Source organism: Phodopus roborovskii, unplaced genomic scaffold (assembly GCF_943737965.1).
Source record: "Phodopus roborovskii unplaced genomic scaffold, PHOROB, whole genome shotgun sequence".
NCBI classification, from domain to species: domain Eukaryota; kingdom Metazoa; phylum Chordata; class Mammalia; order Rodentia; family Cricetidae; genus Phodopus; species Phodopus roborovskii.
Window position 1 is genome coordinate 17,482,762 of NW_026126469.1, and position 20,158 is coordinate 17,502,919.

At 40.7% G+C, this 20,158-nt stretch overlaps 1 protein-coding gene and 1 non-coding gene across 2 annotated transcripts; both read right to left on the bottom strand.

Moving 5' to 3' along the window:
* Positions 1 to 3,571: 3,571 nt before the first annotated feature.
* Positions 3,572 to 20,094, bottom strand: Fbxo45 (F-box protein 45). The gene is made up of 3 exons (XM_051191325.1): positions 19,801 to 20,094; positions 11,493 to 11,849; positions 3,572 to 5,243 (listed from the first exon to the last, which is right to left on the bottom strand). The coding sequence occupies exons 1-3, from the start codon at positions 20,092 to 20,094 to the stop codon at positions 5,058 to 5,060; spliced, it is 837 nt and encodes a 278-aa protein (XP_051047282.1). The 3' UTR covers positions 3,572 to 5,057.
* On the bottom strand, positions 16,056 to 16,203 carry LOC127227297 (small nucleolar RNA SNORA79). Its single transcript, XR_007834982.1, has one exon. It is a non-coding gene; the product is annotated as a small nucleolar RNA SNORA79 (small nucleolar RNA).
* Positions 20,095 to 20,158: the final 64 nt, after the last annotated feature.

Consider the following 20,158-nt stretch of genomic DNA (forward strand, 5'->3'; position numbering starts at 1 on the left):
CTAGGGAATCACCAACACTTCCATGGGATGACTTGCATAGCATCTAAGTTGGCTAGAGTTTGTGCTGGAAAGGGCGGGCAGCACTCAGCTGTTTCGGGACACTTTGTGCAGCCAGCCTGTCACCTTTCAGTGAGTGATCCTGTGTGCATACCACCACCACTCTGGGAACCTTGGCTAGAAAGGACTATCACCTTTTAGCTTCTGAAGAGGACCATCACTGGCAATTTTCATTCCAATCTTTGTTTTGAGACAGGGTTTCTGTGTAACAGCTCTGGCTGTCCTGGAACTCACTCTGCAGAACTGGCTGGGCTCAAACTCCACCTGCCTCTGTCTCCCAAATATGGGATTAGACGTGTGCACCACTACCACCACCACCTGGCTTTCATTCCGATCTTAGAGCCCTCTTTCCTTCCAAAGTGAAGATGTGTCATGAATGGTGGCACACATCTACAATCTCAGTACTCTGAGATACCAGCAGAATGTCCAGCCTGCTCCACTCCCTACAGAGTTCCTATTTCCAAAAGCAAAAACAGTGACTCAAAAGCTGCACTTTCCATCATAGGCAAAGTCTAGATTTAAATGCACACACATATGACATCAAAGTAGAAGGGCTGGAGGGAAGGCAGAGGTAATGGGAAGGGTGTGACCAAAGTGCATGGTATACAGAGGAAAACAGCCTAGCAAAACCCATCATTACTCCAATGAACACATTCCAACAAAAGAACACAGAAAACAAAATCTCTTTAAATACAGATTGGGAAAGAAAGCAAGTCAGGTTAAAATGAAAATGTCTAGCCTACTCCCATTATCATATGCTTAGAATTAAACTCCAAACATTACCATTTTGTTATTTACTTATAGAACTAGGGATTGAACCCAGGGTCTTATGCATGCTTGACAAATACTCTACCACTAAGCTGTATCCCTAGTCAGACATTAGCCTTTAACAATATATTATCTTTACTTTTTTTTTTTTTTTTTTTTTGGTCAGCACACATGCATGTATGTACTTGTGTGCCAAAGCCTGCATGTGAAGGGTAACTTTTGGAAATCTTTTCTTCCAAATTCATGGACTGCAGAGATCAAACACAGGCCATAGGGTTTATTGGCAAGTGCCTTTACTTGCTAAGCCATCTTGACAGCCCAAGTTTTAACTTTTCATTAGGAAGCTAAGGCAAAACAACCATCCCAGCACCCCAAATTAAAGCACAATATTCTATTTTCTATACTGAAGAAATAAGAAATCTACACTATGAACTAGAAAGTCATTTTATCTGTATTTTGGAATACAGAGGAGTGTCCAAAAAGCATAGGCAAGAGCTGCTTCAGTCACTCAGATCTGCATCTGCCTCCTGCTCCACCTGGCCTACGACAGTTTACCTCATCTGTCTTTGCTTATACTTTGGTCTGTATATTTAGAACTGCTTTGGTCTTTCTTTCAAATTCTTCTTTTTCACAGAAAACATTTGCGCCCCTGCTTACTAAACTTAGAGACTGGGCACAAAGGCAATGAGTACATCTGAGATACTGTGTTCATGGAGGGGAGCGAGACACTAGGAGCAGGCTGTAAAGCCACACAGTTTGAGTCAAGTATGCATTAAAAAATAAAACTAGAGAAATTGCAATGAAGGAGAGACTCCATTGAGGGGGAAGTGAGAAAAATGTAAAATGTTATGAGGGCAGTATTTGGGTTGGGCACAGAGTATTCCAATAGTCATCAAAGCGGCCTTGCCCACACAATCTCAGCCGTGGTGGTCATGACTTATAGAATTTTTTCAACGCTTACACTTTTAAAAACTCCTCAATTGCTGTCTCATCAAACTATTCATTTCTTAAAATAGTTAAAAGATACAAAAATGATGAGGTTAGCTGTAATTTCTATGCTGTTTTTCAAGCTTCCCAGTCAAGTCAGGACCAAGAGACAGGTGATTTCTTCAGCAGAGAGCCATTTCAGATGCTCAGCTGGGCAGGAAACTTGCTTCAGATGGTCTGTCAAATCTGTATTTAAGCTTATTTGAGTAAAAATGAGAGATGAAGTAAGATGGCTTGACAGTCAAAAGTCAACAATGCAAAAATAATGGCAACTATGAAATGACATCTACTACCACAGAATTCCTTGTATGATTTTTAATGAATTATGAGCCAATGAACATTACAGAATTATGCCTTAATATTTCTTCTTTCCTATGAAAAACCAGATACTTATAACAGCCTATCCCAAGTAGGACAGAAGACCATAGTGAACAGAGTAACAGTAATTAAGGTCCGTTCCACGCATGCACGCTTCCTCAAAGAACCACGAGAACTCCCCACGGCAACAACATGCAATTACATGTTTTCCTGATCACGGCTGCAGGGGAAATGGAACAGATGCCTGCCTCTCGGCAGCCTTTCAAGCACAGCACCAGCACTCTCGGTGTTCTCTCTTGTACCCTCTGTGCCCTTGTGAGGTAGTGAGGGAGCAAGGATTCCCTACTATGCAGATGAGAAAACGCGAGGTGAGATTCAGCACAACTGCTTTCACCCTTGGGCAGCACTCTGGAACCAGCAGGACATTTTTAAACCCTCATAGCCAGAACATATAACACCAACAGGTTATCAGGATTAGGGGGCCCAAGCTTAAGTATTTCTTTATATTTCTCCAAAATTCAGTTGAGCTGGGATAGCACTGATTTGAGTGACATACTCTGCCTTCAGGAACACTGTTTTCTTCTACATGCTTTCTAAGCACCTTCAACACTGAGCAGTTTGCCGTAATGATCTGGACAGCCACTACTGGTCTCTAGTAACAAACAGACCCAGCTATAAATGAAGGCTCTCTGCTCACCTGATGCTCATCCTATCTGGGAACAGTCAATTCTTTGAGCTAGGAATGGCTTGTTCTAGGAAAGGGGAATATACTTGTATTCCCAGTATTGGCGAGACTGAGGCAGGGAAGACCACTGTGAGTTCAAGGATAGCTTGAGCTACATAGCGAGAACCAGTCCTAAAAAAATCAAAAACAAAACATGCAAAGACTGGCTTGTTGTTATATAGTTAGGCAATCATCTGATTTTAGGTTCAATGAGGAATGAATAACCACATCATTTTCTTTTCCAGTCAGCACCCTCAGAACTGGGTTGCAAATGAACATTTATGACAAGACAAAAACAAAGTTATAAGCCAAACTCATGAGAAGCTGGAGGACTTGTCACAACCTGAAGATGCAGCAAGAACTTAAGGCCTGCCGTCACCTTTTAACCCTTAGCCAGGTCTCTAATCAAATTTTACACATCACCAAACTGAGTTGTTCTAGACCAGAAACAAAACAAAACAAAACCAGTTCCTGGGCCAGCTATCTTCCTTAGTATGTTTAACATATAATTCCAAGTTGTACAAGGCTTCTTCTTGATACAGATTATAAAAAAGATCTTTAACAAGTGTCTCTTTTTCAAGCAACATAGCAAATACACAGTAAATACTAGTAACCATTTCAGGAGGTGACTACAGACCTGTCCTATGGTTGGGGATCCCTGTTTCATAGCAGTATTGACAAGTTTAATTCTCAAGGACTCCAAGAACCCCAGCAAGCTGCTCACTGCCCCTAATTTTATTAGATTTAAAACAAAATATACATACAGCAATCATGTAAAAAGTACAAAGATTTTACTTGCCTTCATCAATTCTTATGTATCTGAACCATATTAATTATACTTTCATACAGAAAGATGTGTCTGTTGTAAGAAAAGAAAAAACAAAACCCTCAGCTCATGTGTGTTGAATTATTAATTCCAGAGAGTATTAGTGAGAAGGTTTATGGGTCAAAATAGAAAATAATGTTCAACTCTTTCCAAAGAAACTTTCCAATTGTTGCCAACCTAAGTTTTCAGCATTAAGTCCCATGGGGCAATACCTAGGTGATTAAGAACACTCTTAACCAGGTTCCGGGCTGGCACTGTTTCAAGTGGGTGAGTAAACATTTTGTTGACAGCCCCAGTGGAGACTTAGAGGCTTTGATTGTTGTATAATGTAAACAATATGAAATTAAAAATTCTTCACAACATCTACAGCATTATAAAGTTAGGAAACAAAAGAACCGTTGACCATGTGTTCTAGGGTTTATACTAACAGCGCTCATACTGAGTACTGTAAGAGCAGCTGGGACTGTTCTGTGTGGTGACCAGTTTTCTCAGAAGGCCAAAAACTAAAGCCAAATGTCAAGAGACTCACATTCCTATTATGTCTGCATCAGCCTTGCTGGCAGATGCATAATTGTAAGTAGCTCCATTTCCCCCAGTCTTTAGCCTGCTGAGGAAATTAGCCAGCTGAGGAACATTTACCATAATTCTGTTACAGCCATGGACTATAAGCCCAAACACAAATGAGTTAGTACATGTCTCCTCTTCTTCTTTGTCTTGTTCTACTGTCCCCAAATGTCACTCTAATTTTGTACCATGTAGTGATTTTTAAGAAACTGAATTAGAACAAAGCAATCCCTTTGTCCTTTTGTTTTTTTCTTTACAGTTTTTATACACATTATATATACAACTTTTAAAATAGCTGCACAATTTTATTTCTCATCTCATTGCTAGAGAAGTGCAGTCCAGGCAGACCATGCTTCTCAATATATTAAAAAATATTAAATAAAACCCAGCCAGTTTCATACTTTCGAAGTCAAGCTGGCTAGAAGTAAAGGGACTGGAGGAAGAACAGGCAGTTGTAAGATGGGACTGAACCTTCTTCATAAACACTACATAAAATCCTGCAGCTCCCTTCTACAGCCATCTCTACACCTCACCTTTGAGCTGGAGTAACATACTGTTAACGTAGAGAAGAATCTGTGGCAACATGCATATGTCAACTGCCCACTCAACCAACTGCAACCCTGAGGATTTTTCTGGCCCAGTGGAAAGAGGAAACACTAAGATCATCTCTGTTGTAAAGTTGCTTCTCCAGTTCTCAACTCCACGTGTTTTCAGGATGTTCCTTGGGCATGCACACATGATACTAGCACTTCATGGCTCTACTTTCCACAAGTAGATCTCTTCTCCACTGTCCTTCTTCCCAGAAAGCCACTGTCATCCATCCAAAGGTTTTCCAAGATAAACCAAAGTCACTTCTGTGTTGCCATATACAGCAGACACTGCTGGGTATAAGCAGGCCTTCGGAAGTCCTCGAAAGGCAACCCCCAGGAACTCATACCCACGCTCAAAAGCTAAAGTCTTATCTTCCATGTCCAAGATGACTCGGATTCTCTCTCCTATCTGTAAACAGACATCACAGGTTAGCAGGGTATCCACCAAAGGATGACTAGAAGACTACAAATTAGAAAGTGGGAGAAATGCAAAGGTCTTCTAATTATCTCTGCAAACAAGAGATGTTCTGTGGCAGGTAAGAACCCAGAAGAAGGAACACACGTCATTCTCAATACAAGAAGATTCACACGGGATCTACATTTAATTACCTTAAATTACTCTTTGCTCAAAGCCTTTTCTTAAGGAAGTTAACACACTACTGTCTATAGCTTGATACATTTTACCAAAAGGATCCATTTAAATTACTCCCTCATGTTGCTGTAATATATACCAAATAAAATATTAAGCAGCCAGAAAAAGAAATGATTTTGTTTGTTTGTTTTGGTTTTTCAAGACAGGGTTTCTCTGTATAATCCTGGCTGTCCTGGAACTCAATCTGTAGATCAGGCTGGCCTCGAAGTCAGAATTACCAGCTTCTCTCTCTGGAGTGCTGGGATCAAAGATGTACACGCACCTGTGCCACCATGCCTGGCTTTAAAAAGGAATAGCAGCACTGACCGTTTAAACTGCAAACTCAATACATTCAGCTCCTTCACTCATTTTGAAAAGTGAAACAGTAAGATCGACATCTTTATAGTTTGCAGCCATAAAGGAATGCTGTATTTATAAGCTAAAAAGTTGAGAGTAGGACTGGCCACAGAGCTCCTCTGATAGATTGCTTGCCTGGCACTCTTGAAGCTCTGGGTTCAATCCCCCAGAACAACATAACTGCCAGCACTTGGGAGGTGGCAGTAGGAAGATGGGAGTTCAAGGTCATCACTGATTATTCGGTAAGACCATGTGGCTACATAAGTGTCTGTCTCCAAAAGGGGGTAAAATATGTAGAGAGTCCCAGGACTTATAATTGAGATTAATATTTTCTGATTATGGTAACTCCTGCTGTTGTCATTAACTTTCCATCATTTATTTCCTGTTATAAATGACCACCAACATCTTTGATTATCCACCCTTTGCCCAATTCACACGGGCATACCCAATCTTGCAGGCCTCTAAACCTTCTTTACCATGCCTACCAAAAAAAAAAAATACAAACAGAACAACACTCTTGGCTCTGTCAAGCAACCCTGTCTACTGTCCTAGGAGTCCTCTCACCAGTATCAGGAATTAATTATTTTTACTACATATACAGTATTCTGTCTGCATATCTGCAAAAGAGGGCACCAGATCTCATTGTAGATGGTTGTGAGGCACAATGTGGTTGCTGGGAATTGAACTCAGGACCTCTGGAAGAGCCAGTCATAACACTGAGCTATTACTTCAGCCCCCAGTATCAGGGATTAACCTACTTTGTAGCAGATTAAGAAGACACAACTAATTCTGCTGAAATTCCCAAGTGTGTTTCACCTTGAAACATACCACATGTATGTTTATAGTAAAGGAACTGAAAAGCACACGACTCACTAGTGTTGGTGTCGGTGGGTAATATGTGGGTAGCCTTTAATCCCAGCACTCGGGAGGCAGGCAGAGACGAGTGGTTCTCTGAGTTCAAAGCCAGTCTGGTCTATAGAGAGAGTTCTAGCACAGCCAAGCTACACAGCACTCTATTGTCTCTAAAAATAAACAAAAGTGTGGATGGTAGAACAACCAGACACTGAGGAAAGGAGTAAAGGAAGAAAGCATCCAAATCTGAATATGGGCTCCACCCAGATCCATGTGAGACCACAGAGATGACACAGGCATGAAAAGCTCCCAGGGAGAAGGCAAAGAGGCCAAGAAGACCTGAGCCATAAACTGCTGCTGCATACTGCAGGGGCACGCAGTTTGCAGCTTTGAGTTCCATCAAGCTAACTGTCTACCATTACAAGAACACCTACGCACACCAGAGAATAAAGCAGTTTCTAGAAAAAGAAGACATTCCAGAGTTGCTAGTACATCTTACCCACACATGCAATTTTCAATTAAAAACAACCATCAGGATAAAATAGGAAAAGTATGACTCTCGAAGTGGTGGGAAATCAAAATAAACTGACTTGCCAAACAGTGGTTGCACATACCTTTAATCCCAGAGCTGGGGAGGCAGAGGCATAAGGATCTCTAAGTTCGAGGCCAGCCTGGTCTACAGAGTGCGTTCCAGGACAGCCAGAGTTGTTACACAGAGACCCTGTCTTGAAAATCAAATAAACAAACGAAAAAATTGACCCTTATCTGGACATAGGTTTTCTAATTTAACAAAGTAAAAAATTCAAAGTACTTATAGTTCTTATGTGTATATACATAATGTACGTATATGTAACTGTGAGATGGAATTAATTATATATGCATTAATATATTACAGCCATTTGAAACATGTCCAAAGAAATAAAAAAAAAAAAAGAGGAAATCGCCCCCTGCCCAGGGGTGAAAGCTGAAGGATCAGAAAAGCAGAGCAGCCAACCACTAGAGTTCTTTCCTCTACCAAGGCTCAGACTGAAGGGGCAATCCTATCTCTACGAATTCCTCAAACTGAATATTGTCTCTATGAAACTTCATACTTCATGCTCAGACTGAATCCTCTGACTGCATCTGTCATCTCCTCCCACCTTATATAGCTCTCTCCACTCAGCCCTATCACTCCTGTCTCCACCTCCCTACTCCTGGGATGAAAGGCATGGGATCCCAAATGCTGGGATGACCTTTGTGTGAGCTCTGTTTCTCTTTAGACAGATTCAAGCTCGGGGTGGCCTTGAACTCACAGAGATCCATCTGCCTCTGTCTCCTGAGCACTGGGATTAAGGGTATAGCCACCACTGCCTTGCCTCTATAGCTAACTAGTGACTTAGCTCTGCACTCTGATCTTCAGGCAAGCTCTATTTGTTATATTACAAACAAAGTATCACTATGTTATAACTATTGCCAAATCTTATAAAAATAATTAAAACCTATATGCCACCTCTACTAAAGGAAAGCAGGTAGTAAAACAGGAAATCTTAATAGAGAAATGGATACAGAAAAAGAAACCAAATGAAATCTATGTCTAAAGCATACAATAACCAGAACTCATTGGCCTCGTTCAACAAGTTGAGATGGTAGAATAAAGGCAGGCAGTGGGCATAAAGTTAGAGCAATATAAATTATGCAGTCAAAGAAGACAGAGAACCAAGCATGGTGATGTACACCTTTAATTCCAGCACCAGCATCAGGGAGGCTGAGGCAGGTGGATCTCTGTGAGTTCCAAGTCAGCTAGGGATATACAGTTAGACCCTGTCTCAAAAACAAAAAAAAAAAGAGAAATAAGGCTTGTGGATGAAGAATAAAAGGATCATAAATTAAGGTTCAAAAATATAGTATTAAGTGGTCCAACAATTTAAATATGTGTAAATAGACTAAACTTTTTTTTGTTTTCCTTTGAGGCAGGATTTCTCTATGTAATTTTGGAGCCTGTCCTGGAACTCACTTTTGTAGAGCAGGCTGGCCTCGAACTCACAGAGATCTGCCTGCCTCTGCTGCTGAAGTGCTGGGATTAAAGGTGTGTGCCACCACCTTTAGCCTGGACTAAACAGACTATAAAATGCTGTTAACTGAGGAAGACTCAACCATATGCTATTTAGGGATCCCATTTTAACAACAAGATGAATCAAAAATAAAAGGCTGGAGGAATGCTTTGTATTAGTATTCCATACAAAGCTGGAGTGGCTACATTAAAGTCAGATAATACAGTCTCAAATACAACAATACTGGTAGAGTCAAAGGTCATTTTTTAATGATAAATAGGGGAATGTAATAATTACAGCCCTTAAGTATATGAAGCAAAAACTGACAGACCCGAAAAGAAAAACAGAGTAGCTAGAAAACTTACAGAGTAGCTAGAAAACTTAGTTGGAGACTTTTATTCAGTGAAAGAACAAATAAAAAGAAAACACAGTAACAACATAGATGACTTAAATACTATCAATTCATCTAAGAAGTGGCTAAACTAGTATACATATATTTCAAAAAATGGAAATAAGATGGGCAGTGGTGGTGTACCTTTCTTTAATCCAGCACTCAGGAGGCAGAGGCAGGTAGATCTCTGAGTTCAAGGCCAGCCTAGTCTACAGAGTGAGTTCCAGGACAGTCAGGGCTACACAGAGAAACCCTGACTCAAAAACAAAAAAACAAAAAAGGAAGGAAATACAGAATGATCTCTGAAAGCAAGAACTTGAGGATTTTCACTGCCCCTGAAGGTAGTGATAAGACTTCATGTTCAGTGATAAAATTGCACACTCTTCTCTATAGGATATATACAGAGCTTAAAGAGACAATGAGGAAATGATTTTATGAAGGAAAACCCTTGCAGTTTTTGCACTTCAAGAAACAAATATACATTTTACTTTTTACATTAGCATGCCAGAGCTGGTAATTTTATGATTATATTTTTTATGTGTATAGGCCTTTTGCCTGAATGTATGTCTGAGCATCACCTGCACAGCAGTCCCTGTGGAGGCTAGAAGGCATCAGATCCCTGGTAACTGGAGGTCTAGTTGAGAGCTGCCATGAATGCTGGGAATTGGACATGGTCCTCTGGAAGAGCAGCTAGAGCTCTTAACCTCTGAAGTATCTTGCAAGCCTCTGTAAGCATTACCAAAACTGGAGACTTCAAACTGCCTGTGGCTCTGAAATACAAAATCTACAGCCCCTCAAGACTTCTGCTTTGGGAATTTTTAAAAAAAGTAATGTAAAAAATTGTGTGTTTTAGCTGGGCAGTGGTGATACATGCCTTTAATCCCAGCACTTGGGAGGCAGAGGCAGGTGGATTTCACTGAGTTCTACAAAGTGAATTCAAGGACAGCCAAAAACATTACATGGAAAAATCCTATCTCGAAATAAATAAATAAACAAACTAATAAATAAATAAATGTTTTAATATAGCACTGAATAAATGATGTGAGTTGCCAATGGATGTGTGATCAACTAAGAGGTCTCTTAGTAACTAATTTATTTTTCTTCAATAAAGTTGCAATAACAACAACAACAACAAAAATTGGGTGTGGGCCATGGTGGTGCACACCTTTAATTATAGCACTAAGGAGGCAGAGGCAGGTGGATCTCTGCAAGTTCCAGGCCAGTCTGGTCTACAGAGTAAGTTCCAGGACAGCCAGGACTGTTTCACAGAGAAACCCTGTTTCAAAAAACAAAACCAAAAATGTGTGTTTATGTGTGTGTGCAAATGTTTGTAGGTGCCCACAGAGGTCAGTTAAGGGAGCTGAACCCTCTGGAGCTGGAGTTACAAGTAGTTGTGAGCTGCTCAAGGTAGATGATGGGAACTGAACTCTGGAAAAACTACAAATACTCTTAATCACTGAACCAACTCTCCAGTCTACTTGTAATCTTATTGAATTGTTTTATCCTCTGTTGAATCTATAATAATATGGCTTTAAGACACAAGGATTATAATTTTAATTCTAAAATCAAATGAGCACAAAACATTAAGATGGAAGAATATGGAGTAGAGAATTAAAACATTGCCTGTTCTACCAGAGGATCCAGGCTCAATTCCCAGCACCCACATAGTGGCTTACAATAACTGTAACTTCAATTCCAGGGGATCCGACATCCTCTTCTGGCTTCCAGGGGCACCAGGCACACATGTGGTACACAGACATGCAGACAAAACACACATACCCATAAAATAAAGTTTAAAAACAAATTTAAGATAAGAAAAATAAAGTAGCATTTTGCCTGAAATTGTCAAAACCTCCAAGGACTTTGAATCCATGTATATTAGTAAGAAGCAGAGGGTAAATATACATACATGTATATGCACCTGCATTAGTTGTGACGAGGTAACCATAGAAGAGAAAAAAAACAGACCTGGATGTTTCATGACACAGGGAAGATGACAATCTTGAACATGATCCAACACACTGGCCATGCAGCTCACAAATGAGGTCTTTTGAAGCACAGCCATAGCACAGCTGTACTTTTTTATTCACACAGATGATGTGATGCCACACCACGAGCTGAAAGTGCTTCTGAGACAGCATGGACAGCAAAGCCTAAAATAGTTACTTTGGCCCCATACAGGAAAAGTGTGGCAAGCTCTGACCCGGGGCAAAGATGGATTACTCAAATATGTATTAAGAAATACTGACATATAACCTTTTACCATTTATTTTAAAAACTACAAAAAAAAAGTACAAAAAACAAAGACAAAAGCCTACAATGGCTTTGTAATATACTTTAAAGAAATTAAGATATGATTTGAAATGGCCCACAATGAGAAAAAACATCATTTCTCACCTGATATTTTGGTGCATTGTTGCACTGTGGAAAACTGCCATTGACTTCCCCATTATGTAGTAGATTATTGTCCACCAGATTCCAGCCCCAGCTCTGGTCATCACTCCCTAGCAACGCCACATAACCTTGGCACTGCATAGGGGCCCGTTTCGTAGCAATTCCTATCACTGCCACAGTGCCCAAAGGGCCCTCCCACCATACTTCCCACGCATGGCGGCCCTCACTGAAACCAATCTTGGTCCTTGCACCATCGGTGCTCTGAGCGATGGGGTTCCGGTGTAATGTAAAGCCATTCTTCTTAATATAGACATTTCTGGAGCAGTCATTTGTGCTGAAGGCATGTTGGAAAGCACGTACCTAAAACATGATAAATAGAATAAAAGAATAGACTTGATTTTTTTCTTTTTCTCTTTTTAAATTTTCTCCCCTTCCCCTTGGTCTTTTTCTTTTCTTTTCTTTTTTCATGTGCATTAGTGTGAGGGCCTCAGATCCCCTGGAACTGGACAGTTGTGAGCTGCCATGTGGGTGCTGGGAATTGAACCTGGGTCTTCTGGAAGAGCAGCCAGTGCTCTGAACCGCTGAGCCATCTCTCCAGCCTCTGATTTTTTTTCTTAAATATTAAAATGTAGCAAGCTAAATGTGGTGGCTCACACCTATGATCTCAGCCCTCTGGGACGCTGAAGCAGGATTCAAAGTTCAAGGCCAGCCTGGGCCACTTAGCAAAACCCCATCTCTCTCCCCTGCCCCCAAACCCATAAACAAAAACACCTGAGGTTTTGTGTTTACAGATAATAAGATTATAAACTTTTAAATGACACTTATTTCCAAATAATATATAAAGCTTCTGGATGGTAAACAAACATTAAATATTGTATCCCATTAAAAATAACTCCCAGCTAGAGCTAGGCATGGAGCATGCCTGCAGTTCCAGCTACTCCAGATCGCGTGAACCAGTTTAAGATGAACACAGTAAACAGAGAAACCCTATCCAAAGAAAGGGAGAGAGCAATCCAACTGTCTTACTGAAAATTCAAACTATAGTGTAACTTCTACAAGTAACTTAAAATGTCAAAACATAACACACAACTATTCATGTACTTTTTCAGATATATTACTGAAATGTTTATGCATAAAACAATGATACATGGTGATTGCTTTGAAACAGCCAGAGGCAGAGTAGAGTAAACATGAAACTAGATGTCACACATGAGTCATGGGTAAAGTTTGGTGTAGATGACATATAGAAATTCAGCAAACTATGTTCTTTATTTTTATTTATACTTAATTAAGTGATGGGGTGCCACATTGTCAATGCTGTGATCAAAAAGAATTACAGCCTAGTTTGGCACACGCTATGATCACTGCTAGGTAAGAGGCAGAAGGACCCTAAGTTCAAGGTCATCTACAGCTACATAGTAAGCTAGAGGTCTACCTGGGCTACATCAGGGCTAAGTTCATTGGTAGAGTGCTGGCTGGCCCAGCATATAAAGGGGAAGTGTGTGTGTGTGTGTGTGTGTGTGTGTGAGAGAGAGAGAGAGAGAGAGAGAGAGAGAGAGAGTAGTGTGTGTGAGAGGTGTGTGTGTGTGTGTGTTTGTATATGCATGAGATCAGTGCCTGATGGAGGCAAGATGAGGGAATTAGATTTCATGAAACCGGATTCCATTAAGGAGTTAGTTGTTAGTCATCTAACAAGAATACAGTATGTGCTCTTATGTTGGGCTATCTAGCCCTTCAATATATGCTTTTATCCATCTAAAGAATCACAACCCAAGGGTAAACAAAGGAGAAAAATATCCACAAGCAAGTATTTTCTAAATCAAAGAGTAACACAAAGAAAGTTAAATCCTCATAATAATGTTAAATTAATATATCCTCCGGGCAGTGGTGGCACATGATCTTAATTCCAGTACTCAGAAGGCAAGGGCAGCCAGACCTCTGTAAGTTTGAAGCCAGCCTGGTCTACAGAGTGAGTTCCAGGACAGCCAAGAACAGCTAAGGCTACACAAAGAAACCCTGTCTCAAAAAAAACAAAACAAACAAACAAACAAAAACCCAATAAATAAATATACCTTTAAAAAAAGTTTTTTATTCACACAGGATAGTCAGACTTATTGCATGTAAAGACTAGCTTGGTAAAAAGACAAATGAGAAAGAAATAAAATGTAAACTGCACAGTGTGTTAGAATTGTTTAAAAAATGAATATTTCCTCACAGCCTATTCCACACTTCTTATGCATTCTAGTTGCTTTTTCTCTGACTTTGCCCTGTCACAGTGATGTTGATAGCCTCTTCCTCAACCTCCTATCACAGCCTCCCATTTTGCTGAACTGATTCTACTCCCTTCCTCTGCCAACAGAAGCCTACAAACTCAGTCCTTAACCTTAAGCTCTTTCCAGAGCTGTCTTTCTAAAACAGCATCTTCACCCAATCTCCCATCAGCTATAACCTCTTGACAGCTCCACACACGGTGCCACATCAACTCTCAGTTCTCCCTGACTCGGAGCCTTCCAGAGCAGGCTGATGCACGCCCTACCCCATCTGCCTTGCCCGGATCCTAGTGCCCTATCTGCTGCCCTCCTCCCACACGTTCTCTACCACCACCTCCACGAAGGTATTGTTAGCCAGGGCCACTCAATCCCCATCAGTCTCTTCTCCTGAATTCCCATTCACTATTGTCTGTGCCAATAGTGAATGGCACAGACAATAACACTTAGTTATAAGGATCCTGTTTTCTAATGCACCTCTGTTCGGTACATGATTCTAGTAAATAGTATTTTGGAAAAAAAAAAACAAACAAAAACCAAAGCTAATGTAATCTGCATTGGTCAGTGCTCTACACTGTATGCAGAGCCTGCAAGAACAGGGAAAACGGAAGAGCACATTGAGCAAGCACCATGGGAATGAAACTAGAAACCTAGGATGGTAATAAAAATTGCAGGGGCAGGAGGTGGGGATGGAAGCCTATCTGCAGACTAAGATGGCCTATTAAGACTCAGCAGCTCCTTGTCACAAGAATGTATACAGACACTGATTAAGTAAACTATAATATTTAACATTTATGAGGCAATAACGCAATTTTGTATTAAGAAATTACTGTCAGTTTCTTTTTAGAGATAACAGTAGTATCATAGTCATATTATGTGTCTTTGTTTTTAGAATACTGAAAAATTCAAATGAAATGGAAAAATACCTAATTAATAGAGTTTAAGTTAGGTATGCCTTTAATCCCAGCACTTGGGAGGCAGAGGCAGGCAAATCTCTGAGTTGAGGCCAGTCTGGTCTATAGAGTGAGTTCCAGGACAGCCAGGGCTACACAGAGAAACAAATACTATCTTGAAAAACAAAATCAGAGTGAAGTTTCTGCCTTAATTTTTGAACAACCTAGACTTCCTATTTCAACAGCATTAGTACAGACTTCGGGCTTTTGAGTAGTTTCCCCACACTCAGCTCAAAGATCACCCTCATTCTCCAGTATACTCGTTGTTTCTCAACAAACTGTCTCTAATTCTGTTTCTAAAATTAAAGACCTAGCTCAGGATATGTCTGAAATTTAGAGAAGTATAGTTAGACACAGAGTATTTGGGATAACCAAGGCTACTTGAAGATACCTAAGACATGAGTTATAAAACAGAACAATTCTGGAAATGAAGGTGTAGCTCAGTGATACAGTGAGTGCTGAACTTTCATCAGGTCCTGGGTCTGAGCCACAGCATGGAAGGAGAGATGAAAAGTAGGGGAAGGGAAGGAGGGAGAAAAAGATGAACCAACTACACACTTCTGAGTGCCATGTTATCCTCAGCCTAGTCCTTCTATTCCCCAGACCCCTTAGGAGTTCTATTTGATCCACCCTCCCTAATCACACCCAGCCTATCAGCTGTCACCTATGTGGAGTAATTCTGTGACAGCTTCCCCAATCCTGTCCTCTTCTCCTCTATGTGCCCTCTACATCTCATGGCCTGGTCTTATTAAATCATAGCTTTTACTTTATCATTCTTCTGTTCCAACTTATATGATTTTTTTTCCAACTGCAGAATAAAGCCCAAGCAATGTATCAAAAACCACATTTCAAAAGGCCTTCCATGAAATATCTAGTTCCAGGTTACCTTACAATCGTATTTCCCTTCATGCAACTAAAAAATTACTTTCTATCTTTAGCTTAGAACACTCCTCTGATCATTGGCTACCAAGAGCTGCCTATCTGCAATCTGCTGAATATCTCAAAACACTATGAATTCTGCTCTTCCACAAATGAACTTGCTGTCATTCCTCTAAACTCTTCTCAAGTGACACTTATTATGTAAACCAAATAACTAGGAGTCACCCTTAGCTCCTTCTTCCTCATTTCTATTTCAAAGCTACTACTGTTGACTTTTTTTTTTTTTTTAACTGTTTATTTTGTTGGTACTTTTGGTTGCATGTATAGCTGTGTGAGAATGTCAGATCGCCTAGAACCAGAGTTACAGACAGTTGTGAGCTGCCATATGGATGCTGGAGCAGCCAGTGCTCTTAACCACTCAGTCATCTCTCTAGCTCCAAATTCTGTAGTTCTTTAAAAAAAAAAAAAATTGTTTGATCCTGCAACTTTCAGAGAACACATAGATAATTCCAATATCTTAATATTCTCTGAGTGAAAAAAAATTTTTTTTTATTGTGTGATGACCTAAAATCCTAGTGCCAAACCTAAAGGCAGCAACAGGAGGAATAGTCATCAAATTCTGTAGTTTCTATTTCCTAAGTCTGTCCATTTCTCTCCATCTCCTTCACTCCCTAAAGTCCTCTTCCAACCTGTACTCCATAGTGAAATCAAAAATAACCTCTTCAGAACACAATCCCATGACTGTTTTTCTTGCTTACAATCAGAAATGGCTTCACTATAGTTTGTCCCACTCCCTTTCATCTCATTCAACCCAGCATCACCTGTGCTAAGGGTAACCACTAACATTCTTTCTGTTTCTCATACTAGCCAGATTCCTTCTTAGGAGGCTCTTCTTGTTCCTCTTGGCCTGTTTATCCTTTAGGTCACTGAGCTTATGCATCATGTCTTATAAAAAAGCCTTCCTGACCTCTGTACCTAATTAAATCCCCCATTACTGATACTCAGAACACCCTGTAACTCTCATTCATAATACTTACCAGATGCAGTTTTACAAATGCAATTATCAGATTAATATCTGTTCCCCCAGGCTGGGGATGTAGCTAGCATGTATTTAATTCTCAGTGCTGAAAAAGAGAAATATAGGCAGGCATGCACACATGTATATGTGCACACCTCCCATAGTCTGTAATTCCCATAAGGCAAAGTGTTAGTAAGAATGCTCAGAATTTGTCATAATTTTCAAAACCACCTCATCTTAAAGTTCACCTTAGCATCATCTAATTCTCCACTGAATGCTAAGTTTTCTCTTTCAGAGAACTTCTGGTATTCCTACACTACACTAAGAAGAAATACATGCCACATATTACAGTCATTTCTATCAATTTCCATCCTGGACTACTCTAAGGAATTGTACACTCTCTGAGTCCTCCCTCCTAAATTAACCTTCCATCTTTAAAGCATTCACCTAAAAACCCAGGATAAGTACAAGTCCACCTTATAGCTACAGTATACATAGCAGAAAGTTAAAGTATTGGAAACAAACAAAAAACCCTCTCTGGAAAGATACAAAACTAATAGCAATTCAGGTTGCTCCCAAGGATAAGAACTGGCTAACAGGAAGCCACAGGAAGATATGTTAATTACTTCTATTGATGCTCAACTCATATGGATACATTATCTATTGCATGCTACGTGAAATTTTGTTTATATGTGTGGTATATGAATGTGTGCATAAGCCAGATGTGAACATTGGATGGCTTTGTCTTTTGCTCACCACCTTATTTTTGAGACAAAGTCTCTAACCCTGAAGCTTGCAATTTTGGCTAATCCAGCTAGCCATTAACAGCCAAAGATCCACTTGTCTCTAGCCCCAAGTGCTGGGTTGCAGATGCATGTCAGCCTGGCTTTTATAGCCAGCCTGGGAATCTGAACTCAGAACTCATGTTTACCCAGCAAGTAATTTACCTACTAAGTTATTTGCCAATCCTTTTACCTAAATTTTGACTGGTGTAAATGTTACTACCACAAATAAATACAAAAATGTATTAATTTATTTTCTTTTATCTTTTGAAACAAGGTTTCACTCTGTAGTTCAGGCTAGCCTGGTACTTATCAAGCTGGTTTCAAGTTCATTTTGATCCTCCTGCTTCTGACTCCCAGTAAACCACCAAATCACAAAAATAATAAATCTTAAGGGAAATTTAAAAAAAAAAAAAATTTTTTTTTTTCCCCAGAAAGGGTCTTACTAGCTAGCCTTGAATTCAGAGACCCACAGAGGCCGAAAAATTTAAAGTTAAAAACAATGAATATAAAGCAAAGTAGGACAATATTGAAGTCTTTTGCACTCTTCTATAAATTACTATACAATTAGTACCCAATGACTATCTATGATACACAAATACACTCCTGGCAAATAATGTTCTTTTATTTAACAAGAAAAACAAGGATTTAAAGAATGTTTTCTAGCCAAGCGGTAGTTGTAAACACCTTTAATCCCAGGATTCAGGAGGCAGAAGCAGACTGATCTTTTTTGAGTTCAAGGCTAGCTCGGTCTACAAAGCTAGATCCAGGGCAGCCAGGGATGTTACCCAGAGAAACCCTGTCTTGAAAAACAAAAGCAAAACAACAACAAAAAACTCCTTGACTTTCGCGCGCGCACGCGTGCGTGCGTGCGTGCGTGCGTGTCTGTGCATGTTCATGAGCACTCATGCCTTCAGGAGAGCTTGCATCTGCCTGTAACTTCAGCTCCAGGGAATGGCACTCTCTTCTGAACTCTATAAGAACCAGTATTCACATACTTGTGAGTGCTGATGCACACTTTTGAGTGAGTGCATACTTGTACACACATATACACACAAAATATTTTGTCAAGAGTGGCCAACCTGGACTACTAATGAGATCCTGTCTCAGGAAAAAAAAAAAAAAAAAAGACTATCTAGCTGATAATTGACATCTTCAACGGCAATGTTCCCTCTTTCTTACCACACCAAAACTTGTTTTAATACAGAAGAATAAATCAGCAGCAGAGGCCCATACTATAACCCAGAAAGGTGGCAACTTGGAGACCACTCTGAACTACATAGTGAGACCCTGTCTCCAAAAGGACAAACATAATATGGTACATATATATTTATAATACATGCATATTTAAAGAAATAGTGCATCTATTTCACATGAAAAATTACTTTAACACTCACTAGCAATAGAGCATTAAAAAGGGTTATGTTTACCATAATCCAGATCAGACTTTATCATCTCTCATATATGCTCCTACTCTATATGTAGACCAGGCTAGCCTCAAACAAGAGATGCACCTGCTTTTGCCTCTGGAGTGCTGGGATTAAAGGTGAGCAGCACCACACCCAGCTCTATATTTGCTCCTGATGACTGTTATTCTAAGGACCTTCCATCTATCTAAATGAACCTTAACCCAGGGCCCTTTGTCTGGGCTGGAGCATCCTTGATCCTGCCACAACCTGGTACTTAGCATTCTAATTTTTTATGAAGACACAAAAATCGAAAAAAACTATCAAAACAATACCCAGTAAAACAGGTATCAACATATTAGATGATAAATACGACAGAAGAGACATCAACTGGGTAGAACTATGAAAAATCTATCAAAGAAGTAATCAGTAATAGTATCGCTTTATGAGTTATATGGCACCAATGGGAGGATGCTCTATTAAAGTCTTTTTTTTTTTCAAATTAGCAAGATTCGTAATCCCAAACTCACTTGGAAGCATTAAATATTGTGGCTGTATGAGAACGTGGGCGAAAATAATGAAAATGTGTTTATTAATCAGAGCTTGGAAAGCGTGAGGGGAACGCAAAGATCCCAGTAACTGAACCCATTTTAAGGCGACCAAGATTAACTAATGTCATATGTAAGTCTACTTGGAGGCCAGGGAAAACATAAAATCAAGGGTATAGGCTGGTGGTCTGTCTGTAGGAGCAAAGACTGTCGAAAGTAGAACGAATGATGAAAATCAGTGATGGGAAACCACCTAATAATTTAAAAAGTGGGGTGGGTTACGAAGCAGAACTTCAGAGAAAAGATCTTTACGGAGAGGGGTGAGAAAGGTACTGACTGGCTGAAGGCGCGGAAAGGCGGGATGAGGTGAAACATCTGACTCAAAGCTTAGAAGGTAAACCCCAAGAGCGGCGGGCAGGCTAGGAGCCGGGCTTCGACGTGGCCCGGGATTCCCTCACCTTGGCCTTGTAGCTGGGCAGGTTGCAGAGGATGTCCGTGCGCAGAGCCTCTTCTGCCAGGCTGCGGGCGCACAGGCTCCGCCACACCTCGCTGTTCTCGTCGCCGTGGAGGCAGCGGTACCAGTGCTTGCACACCAGGGCGCAGCTCCGCAGCTCGGACAGCTCCAGGTAAGAGAACACCAACTCCAGCACCCGGCTGGGCAGTCGGCCGCCGGCCCCGGAGGACCCCGCGCCCGCGCCCCCGCAGCCAGCGCCGCCCGAGGCTGCCCCAGCCCCCGGGCCCGGCGCCGCCATCGCCTCACCAGCCGGCCCGAGGGCCGCTGCTGCCGCCGCTTCGCCCCGTCTCGGCGCGGGAGGC